This window comes from Hyalella azteca, unplaced genomic scaffold (genome assembly GCF_000764305.2).
Source record: "Hyalella azteca isolate HAZT.00-mixed unplaced genomic scaffold, Hazt_2.0.2 contig14525, whole genome shotgun sequence".
NCBI lineage: Eukaryota > Metazoa > Arthropoda > Malacostraca > Amphipoda > Hyalellidae > Hyalella > Hyalella azteca.
In genome coordinates this window covers 4,502-20,338 of record NW_025944405.1, presented here as the reverse complement: position 1 = coordinate 20,338, position 15,837 = coordinate 4,502, and the positions used below count along the sequence as shown (strand labels likewise).

Here is a 15,837-nt window from a genome sequence, read left to right as displayed (position 1 = left end):
GACTTTCTACCACCTTCTCAACGTTTTGCTTCCGAAAACTTCCATTCCTGGAGCAAAGACAAGGATCAATAAGCAAGTGGTAATTAGACAAAATTATTTTATTGGACACCGTCAAGAAAGCAAAATTAGCCAACAATCCAATTTTAGTCCAAAAAAATTCACCATATTAATGGTGCAAGAGTGAATCATATCAGCAGGTCGATTTGTTAGCCGTGAAATTTGACTATTTTTAGCAATAAAACATTATTGCATCAGCTCCTTGACTGACAAGTAATAGACAACATTTAAATATCCTAAGCATTATCCTATGTTGAGAACTAGCTTAAGTTTTTGTACAGAATGTTGCCTTACACACTTGCTGCGCTAATAGTGGTTTGAGGGCGGTGGCGGTGCAATGTTGTCCGAGTCAGACCAGGTGTTGTTCTTATCTTGCACGGAGTTAGCGTTCTGCGATGAGGAGGAAGAGAAGTTACGCGACGTCTCAGTACGGTTGGTGCCTCGCCGGCCTCCCGCCCCTGTGGCTCTTGCCCCCGCTGTACCCTTGCCCCCCGCCTGGTAAGGGCCAACATTGCCATAAATAATGAGTATCGACTCTTAGAAAACTTATACGTTAGCAGCAAGTCCCCTTTAAATGCAGTCTTAACGCGAGCTCTTAAACAACACTGTCATAGCTGCTAGCCAGAACACCGACTTAACGTTACCACTAAACCAATTTTTAACGCAATAATAGGTTGGGATTTAATAGAAAAGTTTCGGAATAACATCGACTATCTAGAACTGAAATCTTTTCCGAACATGGGAATGGAAAGGAGTGAGAAGTTGTAACGTCTAGAACTATGACAGTGCACGCTATTAAGATCGCTAGTAAGAACTACATGCATATGGAGAAAATGCTACAGAAAATTTTCAAGAATGAATATATGTAATTCAGAATAATTTCATATCAGCAATTTCGAAAATCAACAAAATATTCCACATTAGACATATAAGGCAGATGATTTAATGAATAGTGTGCACAAACATGCGACGCAAACGATAGGCTCAGAAATATCGACAACGAAACAAACTGGCAGCTCAACTCGAGTCCTTAACTGCCTAAACAAACCGTGGAATAAACAAACAAAACTTGTGCCATTTTCTGACATGCGTCAGTCGATTTTTTCAAGAACAAGATTCTTTGACCCATCAAGAATATTCAAAACTATTTCACGTGACAGCTGTTGTCACGTTGACAGATTCACACAATGAACATGGATAAACAGGAACAATTCCTCCAGGCGAATCTAGAGCAAAAAAATTTAAATTCGGTGAAACTTGTGAACGTTAATTCCAAACTTAATTGAGAAAAACCCCTATAACACCGAGCGAATTTCAACAGAATCATCGATGAACAAATGTGAATGAACTCGGGTTATAACGAGAAAATCAACCAGTATCAGAGAAGACAGCCATCACCGTGGTGGCCAGACAACTGACAGCGGAGGCGAGCGGTTCCAAACAACGTTAAGATAACGACAATTCAACGGCAATACATTCAACACCAGCAGTTAGGCGACAAGTTAGTTGGAAACTGAAACGTTTTTTGAAGCTTTTAGGCAAGATAAAGCCATGGCATTGAACATCAATGAACGAGAGGAAATTGCTTCACTGCAGGAAAAGCAGCACGAGATCAAGTGGATAGACAAGAAGCCTCCAGTCTAGCAACTCTAAGAAACAACGGGGTTACCAGTAAAGCACCTCATCACAACACCATATTAAATTAATAAAATTAATTATTTGAGGGATGCATTTAAAACTTTCCTCTTAAATTTAAGTTAGAATTATTTGCAATTAACTCTGAAGTTCAAGTGCACGCAATACGGAAAAATTCTGACAGCTCGAGAGAAACAAAACGCCAATTGAGAAAATAACGACCAATAAAAACGAACACGAGCTCAACAATTTTGTAAAGAATGGGGCATCAACGATACATGCCTGAACACGGAGTTGATAGTTACCATAGTTGGAATAGCCGTAGCCAGTGTAGTCATAGCCTCCGTAGCCACCACCGCCGTATCCTCCGTAACCGCTGTAGCCATCATAATAGCCATAGCCTGCTGGGAGCAAAGAACATATCATTAGACTCAGTCAGAGATATTCGTTATTTATAATTGGTCTCATAATTGAATAACATTACTTGCAAAGATGAAGTCATCATTTAATAACAATATCCCTCAAACAATTTTCAGCTATGAACGAAAATTTTATTAGCACACGGCATGACCTTATGACCTTCCACGAGACACTAGCATCAACACAGCCACTCCACACTAATGGCTTACCTGAGTCGCTATCATAACCGCCGCCGTATCCACCATATCCTCCTCCGTATCCACCGTAGCCACCATTCCATCCCTGGCCCCATCCTCCTCTCCCTCGGCCCCGCATGCCACCGCGAGCTCCACGCATGCCCCGACCTCCCATCATACCCCCACGCATCATCATCTGGTCAGGCTTGGGTGTGGCCTTCTTCACGTCCACTTGGTGGCCGTTGATGGACTGTTTGGGCGTCTTCAGCAGGTCAGACACGACAGACTCCTGCTCGAACGTAATGAAGCAGAATCCCTTGCGCTGGTTCTTTTGCTTGTCAAATGGCATCTCAACCTCGACGATTGTGCCGTATTGCGAGAAGAAATTCTTGATCTCGTCATCTGTGAGCTCGGGCTTGAGACCGCCGACGAAGATTTTACCGTGACGAGCCTTAGCCTTCTTAGGGTCCACCTTCTTGCCGTTAATTGTGTGTTCCGCTACGTTGATGATCTACAAGCAAAATCATGCCGTCAATACAATGTTCATTCAAATTAGATCAGGACAAAATTTATGGCGTCTAATGCAACAAAAGAATTAAATTTTCCATTAAATTTATTGGCAACTGAATCATCGCGAGGATAATCCACAAATTTATTGAAAATTTAAGAGCTACACAAGCTATGTTTAATAATACTCACTTTATCGATGGTTTCAGCGCTGTTGAATACGAGGAAAGCAAATCCGCGAGATCTGCCAGTGGCCGGGTCGGTTTTTACGTTAATGCTCTCAATGGGGCCGAATTTGGTGAAATATTCACGAAGCTCCTCTGCAACAGGGAAGGTCATGTGAGTCAAGACAAGAGAAACGTTCTCACATGAGCGGTGAACGGTCTACATCAGCCGTTCAAAGATGAAGGAAAACTTAGGAAGGAAGAAAAACTTAGCTCAAGTAATTCATTTATTAAATTGAGCAAGAGTCTTCTCGTAGTGAGCATCAAAAAAATTTTATTATCAACAACTGAGCGCAATTTAGTTCATTTTGTATTATAAATTATAATCCTTCCGAACTGGACACGAAAGGCAACATTTTCCCATTAGTTCATTCAATAGGGTGAAGTAGTAGAACAAAATTAATGATTGGGTGCACAGAAAATAACGAACCAAGATACATTTGTAAATTTCGAGTAGATATTTACTTGTTGAAAAATAAAGACTTCAGTAGAAACATATCAAGCTTATGTATATTGAAAAATATTAAGAAATATTCATCAACTTTGTGAAAGCGCCCAACAAATAATCTGTTTATAATTCCACCCTGAATTAACTTCAAGACAAACATCAAGTTACTGCTACACGGAAACTCACTTTCAGTTGTTTCCCAACTCAGGCCGCCAACGAAAAGTTTTCTGGAAGATATAAGAGGGAGCAAATGAGACAAGGCTAGAAACAAATGAACACGCACAAATAAGAACAGTTAAAAAATGTTAAGTAAAGTTACTTTACCTTGAAAAGTTGACTTAAATCATTGATGACAACTGCAAGGATTGAGATGAAGAGCAAAACTTAGCAGGATAGCAAAGCTGGTGCGACCCTTTGGCCTCACATTAGGCAGGACGTTACAGCCAATTTCGGAATTAAATGAATTCTGAAAGTGAATAGAATATGGCCATGACAACCAAGATTAGGAAAAACTTTTCTGAAGACCTAACACAGTTGGATGATAAATACCCTGTTAGTGTAGAGGTGCGCTACACACTGCAGCAACCTTCCCGTAGCGGGTAAGAGAAGGTAAGCTCCCATCTGGTTGGGAGAAGACGCATCCATTAGCTTGGCAGCGGCAACATCCCGACGACAGTCCATACTGGCAAATAACCATTTACAGACCTATGCATTTCATCACAATTTGAACGGCAACAGGCGTTTCTTAGTCACTATAAATAACAGTGACAGTTCAAGTCTGCCGCACGTTCACAAAGTGCCGTATCTCATGTGAACACGATTCAACACCTTAGATACGGAAAATGCCAAACATTCTTTGACTGAATGATACACCCAAGAATGTCCTTTTCTTGAACGTTAAGCCAGATCTTGAAATAATTATTTGCCACTACGACGTACACGCGAACACGCCAAACAATTGCACGGGCAATTACGACTCACTCAATCTGAAGGATGACTTTTCCAGACTGGAAACTTTACGATCTAAAATGCCGAGTAGAATTATTGAAGCAAGTGCAACTCACAACAGCACAAAGAGCTTTACATCGTAGAAATGAGTGACAAAAATGTTTAATGAGACAGCAAACAGGGTCCCAATATAGCCTGGAAAAAATACAAAACTTGACAATATTAAATTTAAATTAATTCTGGGATACCCTGTTGAGCATTAAAGTTAACACTGAAGTTAGCACACTTAATTTGAAATTTACAATTAGTAAAGAAATAAAAATTGCTAATCTCTAATAGGCAACTTCGACACAAGCGGCGTCCTCGTGCCGACGCCATTTTGAATTCGCGCCGCAGGACGATCGATGCTACGCTTGACCGGCAAATTGAGAACACAAAACAATCGTACGAACAGGAGTTTCTTTCATGCAAATCACAATATTTTACAACAGTATATTCAATAATCAAGACAAAGTGGAAATAATCTTAAACTAATATAGCAATTTCAACAAATAATCAACATAATTTATGGACAAAAAGTAGGCTAGGTAGCTTTTAATGGTGAAGCCAATATTTCCGCGAGTTTCAGGAATATTTTCAGCAATGATGTTTATTTCACGTTATACATCCAAATGAACTAAGTAACGTCAATTTAAATAAAAATTATTTACCTGTCGTCATCGCGGCCAGGAGCATCGGCAGCTCCACTATCTTGGCCGCCATCACCTTCCTGTCCGTCGGCGCCTTCTCCATTATTAACGCCATTCTCTTGGAAATCACCACCCTGATAATTGTCTTCGGTAAAATCTTGATGCTCCATTTCTTGGTCAGCCATAATATGCTTACACTAAAATAAGAGAAACGGCTCCGTTACCGGAATTTGAGATAACCAAGAGCAGCTTCAGTCACGTCTTCCTACGAGCGTGGAATGATGCTAAGAGCGAGGTACGGGGTTCTCGCGTCTAGAATGAAAGAGCGACTCGTTATAAGGAAATGTTGCCAGATGAAAGTTATCCGAAACTATAAATACTAGTGTGAGAGCTTACTGCTTTAACGCATGCGCTTTGTAAGGTAATAGCCAACTGAACTTTATTGATTTTTCGTGCAGATTTTATTCAGAAACGACTATGTCTCGGGAATAAATTGTATTATTTGCTCTCACGTCGATTATTTGAGCTATGGAATGACATCCTAGTCGATTTTTCTTGCTTAGTCATTTCTAACTTCGATCACTGAGGAGTAAGAAATTAATTTAGCTCATGTTCACTTGTATTAAAGACAAAAATTAAAATTCAATTTTGCTTGCTGATAGTGTGCCGACAGAATCCATCAAATTGTATACCGGTATAAAATAATGAACCGAAAATTTGATTAAACATTAATTTTTACTGATAAGAGATGCAAACGATTTACTCTGGCATAGTATGAGAATGAAGGCAAATCAGACATCACATTTGCCAAATGCCGAATTAGGAATTTACTATCGTTTGTATTGTGCATCACACAATAACTGTGTTCCGGGATGAAATAGAAATTTGAACATTGGTTAAAACAATAACTGCAGTCTTGTCCCTATCAGTTCATTGTCCATCTTATCAATTGATGAATAAAATACACCAAAAAATTTCTTTTGTGTGAAATAATATCTTGCAGCTTGAAATATCGTACAGGAAGTTGAGGTTCTATTCGAAACTATACACCGTCCTATCGAGAGTATGCGTGTCTTTGACGGTTTAAACGCATCCATAAGGAAGCGCAGGGTAAGGGAATGACAAGAGAGAACACACAATGTTTTGTTTACCATAAATAAATAAATAATTCCAATAATAGGAAACCAACAAAACTCAATGCCCAATTAAGATCAGGACAGGTATTTCCAGTGAATAATTTTCAATACCTGGAGAATAGATGAATAACTAATTGGGAAGATTCGACCACTGCTCTTAAATGTAAGTCAGGATAAAAAAAATCAAAATACCCTCCACACGAAAGGCAGACTTCATAATATAGCACAATAAAATAAAACACAACCAGCATCATTGCGACATATATTCTATTTTCTACTGAATGATTCATGGAAGAGATGTTTGAAAAGAAACAGCTCGACAACCTGACTACGGTATTACGCAGTAGTATATCAATAAATAATTACTAATATAGACAGTTCAAAAAGATCTGGGAAATTGTAGACTCTACTGACAACACATCTAAGACTAGTGAGGTGGCAAGGGGCTTGTCGGCCGCTCCAAGGCGAGATTCAAGCCTGAAGCTTTACTCGTGTCAAGAGCCTGACGATTCGCAAAAATAATTTGAAATTTGGGCAGCAAGACCAAAAGTCATGACGACACACTAAAGAACGGCTGGCCACGCCAGGTCACGACAGCCATTGGAGAATGACATGGAAGCTCGCGCCGCACCGCCAGTGAGAATGCCATGGAAGCTCGCGCCGCACCGCCAGTGAGAATGCCATGGAAGCTCGCGCCGCACCGCCAGTTCAAGTCAATGCTGCTCGATGATGTTATTCAAGGCAGCATCTCAGCGCTGCCATCCTGATGAAGCTCGAGAAACTGTCTCCCGCAGCCATCCCCTTTTAACCTGTAAAAAATTTAATGGCATTCAAGTGAGGTAAATAAATTCAAGAAATCGTATTGTCAAAGATTGCTTGCAAGCGCAAGACAGAAGAAATTTTGGCAGGTAGTTATTCAGTGAAATTTCAACAATTATTCGTGTTGAATAAATGTTTGGCTTCACGGAGATATGAATACGATTTCATGCGCCAAGAAAAAGCGCCACGCAGAAAATTGACCAAAATTCAACAGAGATAACAAAAAATATACCACTCAATGAATTATTTAGGCTATGCAACTGACATCCATAGTTAATTATAAGTCCCGGACCACAGTCCTATTCAAATAAAAAGAAGACTTGACTTAAAGATAAAATAAAGGGCAAATATTTAATGCTTTAAATTCACATCCTTGCGGACAAAGATTCAAGCAAGTTGAAATTCAATTCAATTTAATCTAGAGCTCCTCACTAGACCATCTAGAGGTGATGAGGGTAGATGAATAATTGCCTCACCTGACATTTAAATCCTAGAGAGGTGGTGCAGTAGATTGGAAGGCAGCACAGCTTCAAGCTTCTCAAGGATGTACTGGATTGGCACATACCACCAGCCCACCACCTGCAAACAGATGCAAGTTTTAAAAAGTTTAGATTAAAGGATGTGGTGAAATTTACATTTTGTACTTGCAGCTAAATTTTTCAAACAGGGATATTGTAACGATATAATATATACAGTGACTTGTTAATTCACTGAGACACCATAAATGAAAATCTTATATGAACTGTGTTATAAAGAAGCAGTGAGAAGACTCAGTCCTTCACTGCCAGGACGGCTCGAGGAAGACTCACAGTCCGGGCGAGATGCCCCATGGGTTCAGGGTACTGATGAGTGAGCAGCGCCAGCAGGGCAGTGAAGGAGCACAGGCCTGCCGTGAACACGATGAAGAAAGGGAGCTCCTTCTTAGGGTAAACCGACACCTCGTGGAAGGCTGCAAGGCAATAATTACCCCGTGTATTTGTGCATTATGAAGCTTGACATATTAACTTACCAAGATTGAAAATAAAAATAAAAATGCAACTCAGTACTCACTGCAGTGAGTGAGAGAGAGAGCGTATTTTCTCGTCAACGAAAACGTGAAGTCGCGGAGGAACAGACGGACATGACGAGCACAATAGCGCCTTTTTTCCATAAATGAGAAAATGCTCTAAAAAGAAAAAGATAAACTTCCTGCTTTCAAGCCTGATGTTCAGGAAATATGGAGGCTGACAAATATTTCCGACCAAATTAACGAGAACAAGATGGGCAAAATCTGAGCAATTATATACGTCTAAAATAATATCGATGCAATTAATGAACTCGACTGAAATGGAAAGGCTATCCAGTTGACAATATTACTAGTAATAGTGAAATATCATCACCATTGTAAAAACACAACCTATGAACATAGTAATTTTACTAACAATGTATTTTATTGAAAACATTAAACGGTATTTAGGACAACAGTGACAATGTCTAGTGACTTGGTAAGAGCCGTCAAGCCAACGTTAAGAACGTAAGAGCCAACGTTAAGATATATTAACTACAATACTTGTACAAGTCTTACAAGGCAGCAGCTCTTTGTCATGGTAAGACTTATTAACTACAATACTTGTGCAAGTCTTACAAGGCAGCAGCTCTGTCATGGTAAGACTTATTAACTACAATACTTGTACAAGTCTTACAAGGCAGCAGCTCTCTGTCATGGTAAGATATATTAACTACAATACTTGTACAAGTCTTACAAGGCAGCAGCTCTCTGTCAGCACACTCTGTGCACGTCGGGTACGGGTAGAAGAGATGGCCCTTCTCAAGAGGGTACGGGATCATCCTGAACGTTCCTTCCCACGTACAGTGCAGCAGATTCAACGCTCCCTCAACCTGCACGTCCGTAATTAAAACATGTAACATCATAATATCAATAGTATTAGGAATTACATTCAAGCCAACTTTAATGTTTTTTAAGTTGTTTAACTAGTATGCATATATTAATGTCAACTTTATCAGCGAGGAAACAATTGCCTCCGAAGACACTTTGTTCAAGAAGGGCAGGGAGTCATACAGCTAGGTTCTAACCCGTTTCCAGTGAGGCAGGTGGAAGAAGGCGTACGCGATGGCCTCCGAGTCGCCGCGCTTGAGGATGTGCTCGGGTGGCAAGATCAAAGGCTTCGTCTCCAGCAAATACTGAACAGTACAAATTACGAAATTATTTATTCTAGACGTTTTTACACCACTTTAAACGCTTTGAAGCAATTATATATGAAACCAGAGGTTTTGTAATTGCAGTTTTTCATTAGAATCTAAATATGTGCAGCTCGCGGCGGACAGTTTTTATTGAAACTGGGTTCTGTATGTGTCTATTGAGGTCTGCAGTAATTCCAACAGCCGCGGTATTTCCATTGTCCCTTACAATTCTATTTAGGTACCAACTGTCTCTCTCTCAGACCGACTTTCGGCCAGACCTGCATTTTGCAGAGAACGTTTTTCTTTCTCTTTCATAAGCAGACCTTATTTTTGAGACAGTACTGCTAGAAACGACAACCGTATCACTGCTACGGTGCACGCAGCAGCAGAAGACATGCTTCCTCGTGAGTGGGACGAGTTTGGCTACCGTTCAGATGTTGCATATTGCCAGCATATTGAACATTTAGAAATATGTAAAACAAAATTGTAATCTTTCTCTTTCCACTGATGCATAAACTATTCACTTTGAATATATACTTTAAATACGAATTTATTCAATTGGGTCCATCATTTAGAATAACCCTGCATAAATGATGGCATGTAATAATATTGTATCTGATATTATGGTATGTAGTATGATGTTTTCTTACATAATGGAATGCATTATGATGTTTTATTATTCGATGGTATGTAGTACGATGGTATATGATATATTGGTTTACTGTATGATGCCAAATGATATGATGGTATAAGTTATGGTGACAGGCCGAACAAGGACTTGTGACCCACCTTAGGCACGTGTGACCCACCTTGGGCACGTGAGGGTTGAACTCCACGGCGCGGTGTATGGCCTCGACGGCAGCCATCTCGGCGGCGGTCAGCCCGCGCTTGCTGGCCACGTCGGGCGAGAACCTGCAAACTTTAATGGTTAGATCTTCTGCTTAATTATTTACTAATTATTTTTACTTATTAACTGACATCTAGCAACATGCTGACATGACCTGAGCATGATCCTGCAACATGCTGACATGTCCTGCGAATAATCCTGCAACATGTTGATAGCGCTGTACGGGTGCTGTAGAGTGGGTACCGGTTGCGTATCAAGAGAAGTGTATATTACGCTTGCTTCTGTCATACTGTGTAATTAAATATTTATTAATACCTCATAATCAACAGTGGTTCTGGATCACTTTTACTCCACCATGCACCTCTCTACACCAATGTAGCCTCACCAGCACCTCCCAGCACCAATGTAGCCTCACCAGCACCTCCCAGCACCAATGTAGCCTCACCAGCACCTCCCAGCACCAATGTAGCCTCACCAGCACCTCCCAGCACCAATGTAGCCTCACCAGCACCTCCCAGCACCAATGTAGCCTCACCAGCACCAATGTAGCCTCACCAGCACCAATGTAGCCTCACCAGCACCAATGTAGCCTCACCAGCACCAATGTAGCCTCACCAGCACCAATGTAGCCTCACTTGTCAGCCACAGCTCGCGCCTTGAGCAGCGCTGCAGTGTAGCAGATGGTGGCGCTCTTGGGCAGGGAGATGTCGTCGTAGCGAGCCAGCACAGCCTGCGCGTCAGCGTACGCCCCCACCTCCAGCAGCGCCTCCAGCAGGTTCTCGTGCAGGTTCAGCGCATTCAAGATGGCCGGCACCTCCTTGGTTAACTGCAGAATTATAACCAAGATTAGTCACAAAATTTTATTGATCAAATTAATTCTTTTGATATAGAGGAATACAAATTATTTGATATCTTCATTAAAAAACATATCTCTAGGAAGATTACATAATTTGAATGACTGGACATCAATTTAAATGATTCAAACACATTATTTGATCAGTCACATCTTTCTTCTGCCATAAAAGTAAATTATTAACACATATTTTAAATAAAAATTCTTTCTTTGTGAACACGAATTATGAAGTAAACATCTGCAAAATTATAACCAAGATTAGTGACAAAATTTGTTTGGTAAAATTGAGTCTATTAATATAGAGGGATACAAATAATTTGATTTCTTAATTAAATAAACATATCTCTAGTAAGCTTACATAATTTGAATGACTGAACATCAATTTAAATGAGCCAAACATATTATTTGATCAATCAGCCACTGCATTCTTCCGCCACAAATTTAAAACATTAATTTATTTTGAATTTACATTTTTTATTGCTGAACAATAAATATTGGCAGCAAATAACTAGGGCACTAGCGCAGCTTACGTCTCTGAACATCTTGATGGCCTCCTTCATCTTGCCGAGCTTCCTGGCGCACATGGCGAGGCGCCGCTTGATGTAGATGAGGGCGTTCGTGTCGCGTCCTGACACACCAAATACTTTGTTAGCCATCAACATTGAACAGGAGGCTTAATGGGGCTTATTGGGTCTTATTGGCGGACACTTGACCATTGAACAGGCTTATTGGGGCTTATTGGCGGACACTTGACCATTGAACAGGGGGCTTATTGGCGCACACTTGACCATTGAACAGGGGGCTCATTGGGGCTTATTGGCGGACACTTGACCATTGAACAGGAGGCTTATTGGGGCTTATTGGCGCACACTTGACCATTGAACAGGGGGCTTATTGGGGCTTATTGGCACACACTTGACCATTTGACCATTGAACAGGAGGCTTTTTGGGGCTTATTGGCGCACACTTGATCATTGAACAGGGGGCTCATTGAGGCTTATTGGCACACACTTGACCATTGAACAGGGGGCTTATTGGGGCTTTTTGGCACACACTTGACCATTGAACAGGGGGCTTATTGGCACACACTTGACCATTGAACAGGGGGCTTATTGGGGCTTTTTGGCGCACACTTGACCATTGAACAGGGGGCTTATTGGCGCACACTTGATCATTGAACAGGAGGCTTATTGGGGCTTTTTGGCGCACACTTGACCATTGAATAGGGGGCTTATTGGCGCACACTTGATCATTTAACAGGGGGCTTATTGGCACACACTATGATGTTACAACAGGGGGCTTATTAACTAACAACTGCAATGATTAACCAAGTCACCAGTCAATAAACAACCTATATTAACCAATTTTTATCTCGTATTATGATGACAATAAAATAGGATGCTAGAATGAGGATGGCAGCTGTCATAAATCTCTTTAGAACAGTTTTATATCAATGAGGCTTTTCTTTCAATAAAAAACTCAAACAAATTGAAAAATATTTCAAGGCATAATGCACTATCACTGGAGGTCAAGGTGAATTAAAATCAGGAGCATGGAAGCCAATCAGGAGCATGGAAGCTTATTTGCGTGAAACATTTGAAGGTCCATGCACTCTTGTAAAAATGAAACACTGTCATCAAAAGCCCTCACAGAACGAAATATTCTAACTAAACTAAATATTAAAGCCTAATCAATTGCACTACTGACTATGAAGTAGTTCAAGCATGGCGCTTTGATGCTGCAGGGCCTGGCTCTTCTTATAGCTGATCTCAGCAAACTTGAGCCCCGTCCTGAGCATCTTCTCAGCGTCGAGGATGTTGGTGCACTCCTCCTCCGCCAGCAGGATGTACGCGCACACGCACTCAGGGTTCATCTCCAGCGCACTCTTGGCCGCCTTGATGCGTACCTCCGTGTTGCGCTCCCGCCACGCCGTTTGCATGACTGCAATATTGATTATATTTAGTGCATTCTTCAAACTAACACATAGGAACAGATTCTGTTGATTGTTTGACTGAAATTAAAGATGTATTTAGAGCCTTCCTCAAGCTAACACATACAGAATCTGTTGATTGCTTGACTGAAATTTTGATTATATTTAGTGCCTTCTTGAACTAACACAGAATTTGTCAATTTCTCGACTGATATTTTGATTGTATTCAGAGCCTTCCTCAAACTAACACAGAGAATCTCTTGATTGTTCGACTGAAATTTTGGTAATATTTAGTGCTTTCTTCAAGCTAACACACAGAATTTGTTGATTGCTTGACTGAAATATTGATTATGTTTAGTGCCTTCTCTAAACTAACACATACAGAATCTGTTGATTGTTTGATTGAAATTAAAATTGTAATTAGTGCCTTCTTCAAACTAACTCACAGAATATGTTGATTGCTTGACTGTAATAAAGATACAAACTAAACCACATGAAATATATCATATGCTTAACTAAAATTCAGATTATTTTTAGCCTCTTTTTGAAATAAAATGCATGAAAACAACTGCCTTTCATCAAAAAAATAAGTTTTGTGTCAAGTGGGGTTCTTCAAAGAAACAAGCTTTAAATAAAGTATGCTTTTCTCACATAAAGTTGTTCTTGTGTGGGTACACTTCCTGCCTGCAGAGAAGTATGCTTCGATTCCTACTACCTTTGAGAAATAGAGAACCCTAGGCAACAATTCATGATCCAGTCTAAACAGAATTTGTTCAAATCAAATAAAATTTTATTTGAAAACAATTTCTTAGAATAATAAACTGCATAAAAAATGTTTTACTCCCAATTAAAATAAAATCACAATCTTCATGCAAATCTCCTCAACCACATAGACTTGCAGAGAACTTATTTCACTCTTATCTCAATTACATATCATCTCTTAGTTACCAAAATATTCTTAAAGAAACAAACATGTTTTTTGCAAATATTACTGAACACATTTGATGGCTTACTTTGGTACTCCGGTTTGTTGGAGTCGGCCTCACAAGTGAAGAAAGTTTGGTGGTCCTGAGCAGAGAGATTCATGTCGTAGTAGGTGAGAGGCTCCTTCTGGGTGCTCTTGGTGAGGCGACTGTACTCGGACCCACGAAATAAATTCAGCGGATTGCGCCATACTTTACACTCTGGAATCAGAATAATAAAATGTACTTGCTTCTTCACTAATATGATGATTAGTTAGCACAAGCTTTTCTCTATTAAACAAGAATATATATTTGCCAGGCATAATTTCAATGTTTCTTTCATAGATGTAGATTTTTCTAGCTGCTGTAAATTTTTTTATCAGATTTTGGCATTAACTAGGACAATCTACTATAGCTTGACACATTGTACACCATGAGACAATTCATGGAAATTTGTCAATTAAAACAATGTAATAACACAAAGCTAAAGCTAACAACCTGGTACAGCCTGCTGATTATTGTTGTTATTGTTGGTTGTTGCACCTCCTTCGTTTTGAGCAGCATCGCCTCCACCAATCCACGGACTCAGGTGGTTGAGGGAGACTTGCTCGATGAAGGACGTGCCATACTTGCGGAAGTACCACCACTCAAATATCTGAACACAAAGCATGATAAATGAGTTATTTTATGGCTGTGATTTTCAAGCATCCAGACAGAAAAAGAGTTAAGAACTGCTTGCATAGCAAACATTTTCTCCAAAAATTCTAGTTTGTTCTAGTGGAATGCCACTTTAGAACAGAGTTTCTTCCTCAAAATTTCAAGACCAAATAGAAAACAGATCTAATTCATTATTGAGCATGAAATTGGTTATGAAAAAATATTAAAATATTTTTGTCAGTAAGTTATTTCAATGAAAGCAAGACCTAACATCATACAAAAATTTAGCTAGAAAGCATTTAATAACAACACAATTCCCATGACACATATTGAATTAACAGTATTTTTCAAAAATTGACAAACTTGTTTTGCAAAATTTGGTTTAGAAAATATTTCATTCATTTTCAAAACTCAGTTTGCCACATTTCTGTTTAAATTTATCCACATTGGAAGTACAGAGTTGGCTCAAATTTACTCACAAGTATGAGGCCTGATATGAGTGATGAGGTTCCAGTGAGAGCAACATAGAACTTGGGTGTCAGGGTGGAGAGAAACACAGTGGCTGTAAAACAATAAAATTTATCATTACAATTCTGTTACATCCAGCAGCAATTAGTCATAAAAGTTCATTAATCACATCCTACAGCTCTGGGCAAGTCAGGGATATCACATCCTACAGCTCTGGGCAAGTCACAAGAATCCATTAGTGCAATTATATCACATCCTACAATCTGGGCAAGTCCTGAGACTCCATTAATACAATGATATGGTATTACATCCAACAGCTCTGAAAAAGTGACAAAACTTCATTAATGCAATGGTATTACATCCAACAGCTCTAGGAAAGTCCTGACACTCCATTAATACTGTGATATTTACATCTCAGCCCTCAGCAAGTTAAAATTCATTAATACATCAGCAAACTGTAAAAATATCTCACAATCTTGCCAGAACATTTATGTACTTCACATTGGTGTGTTATAACTTTGAAACATCTTTATTTTTGTAGTACATGCATAAATAGTATTAGAAACCAACAAATCTATGAGATAATCTATCAACAACTTACAAACAAATTTTATTATAAGGAGAAAATGTTCATAATAAGGAATATTTCATTGAAGACCAGAGAATTTGTTTTATTCGCAATTTTCTTATTAGTTTTTTCAATATATTGAACAATATTGGATGAATTGAATATTGGATGAGAATTATATTGAATTGGATGAGATCCAATATTCAATTGGATCTCATCCAATTGAATATTGGATGAGATGAATTCTGTCTTGGAGTTTACATACGAGCTCGGCCGAAATCGTACTTTGCCCTTTTTGGATATAGTCGTCCA

At 39.5% G+C, this 15,837-nt stretch overlaps 2 protein-coding genes across 7 annotated transcripts; both read right to left on the bottom strand.

The window, feature by feature from the left end:
• Nucleotides 1-80: 80 nt before the first annotated feature.
• LOC108672701 (RNA-binding protein squid) lies at nt 81-5,416 on the bottom strand. 6 transcript variants are annotated; one of them, XM_018160410.1, is made up of 6 exons: nt 5,126-5,416; nt 3,654-3,694; nt 2,988-3,115; nt 2,322-2,799; nt 1,975-2,096; nt 81-552 (listed from the first exon to the last, which is right to left on the bottom strand). In XM_018160410.1, the coding sequence occupies exons 1-6, from the start codon at nt 5,287-5,289 to the stop codon at nt 364-366; spliced, it is 1,122 nt and encodes a 373-aa protein (XP_018015899.1). In that variant the 5' UTR covers nt 5,290-5,416; the 3' UTR covers nt 81-363. The 6 variants fall into 6 exon arrangements, with proteins under 6 accessions (XP_018015899.1, XP_018015902.1, XP_018015901.1 ...); XM_018160413.1 differs by having other exon boundaries at nt 81-447; XM_018160412.1 differs by having other exon boundaries at nt 81-563; nt 1,998-2,096.
• Nucleotides 5,417-6,884: 1,468 nt separating this feature from the next.
• Nucleotides 6,885-15,051, bottom strand: LOC108672704 (protein ST7 homolog; the record flags this gene model as incomplete). The annotated part of the gene is given in 12 exon segments (XM_018160419.2): nt 6,885-7,049; nt 7,536-7,638; nt 7,869-8,008; nt 8,802-8,937; nt 9,133-9,240; nt 10,050-10,152; nt 10,723-10,913; nt 11,471-11,568; nt 12,648-12,881; nt 13,884-14,054; nt 14,331-14,487; nt 14,969-15,051. Coding segments are annotated over 11 exon segments (1,517 nt in total), but the record flags the coding sequence as incomplete, so codon positions are not given.
• Nucleotides 15,052-15,837: the final 786 nt, after the last annotated feature.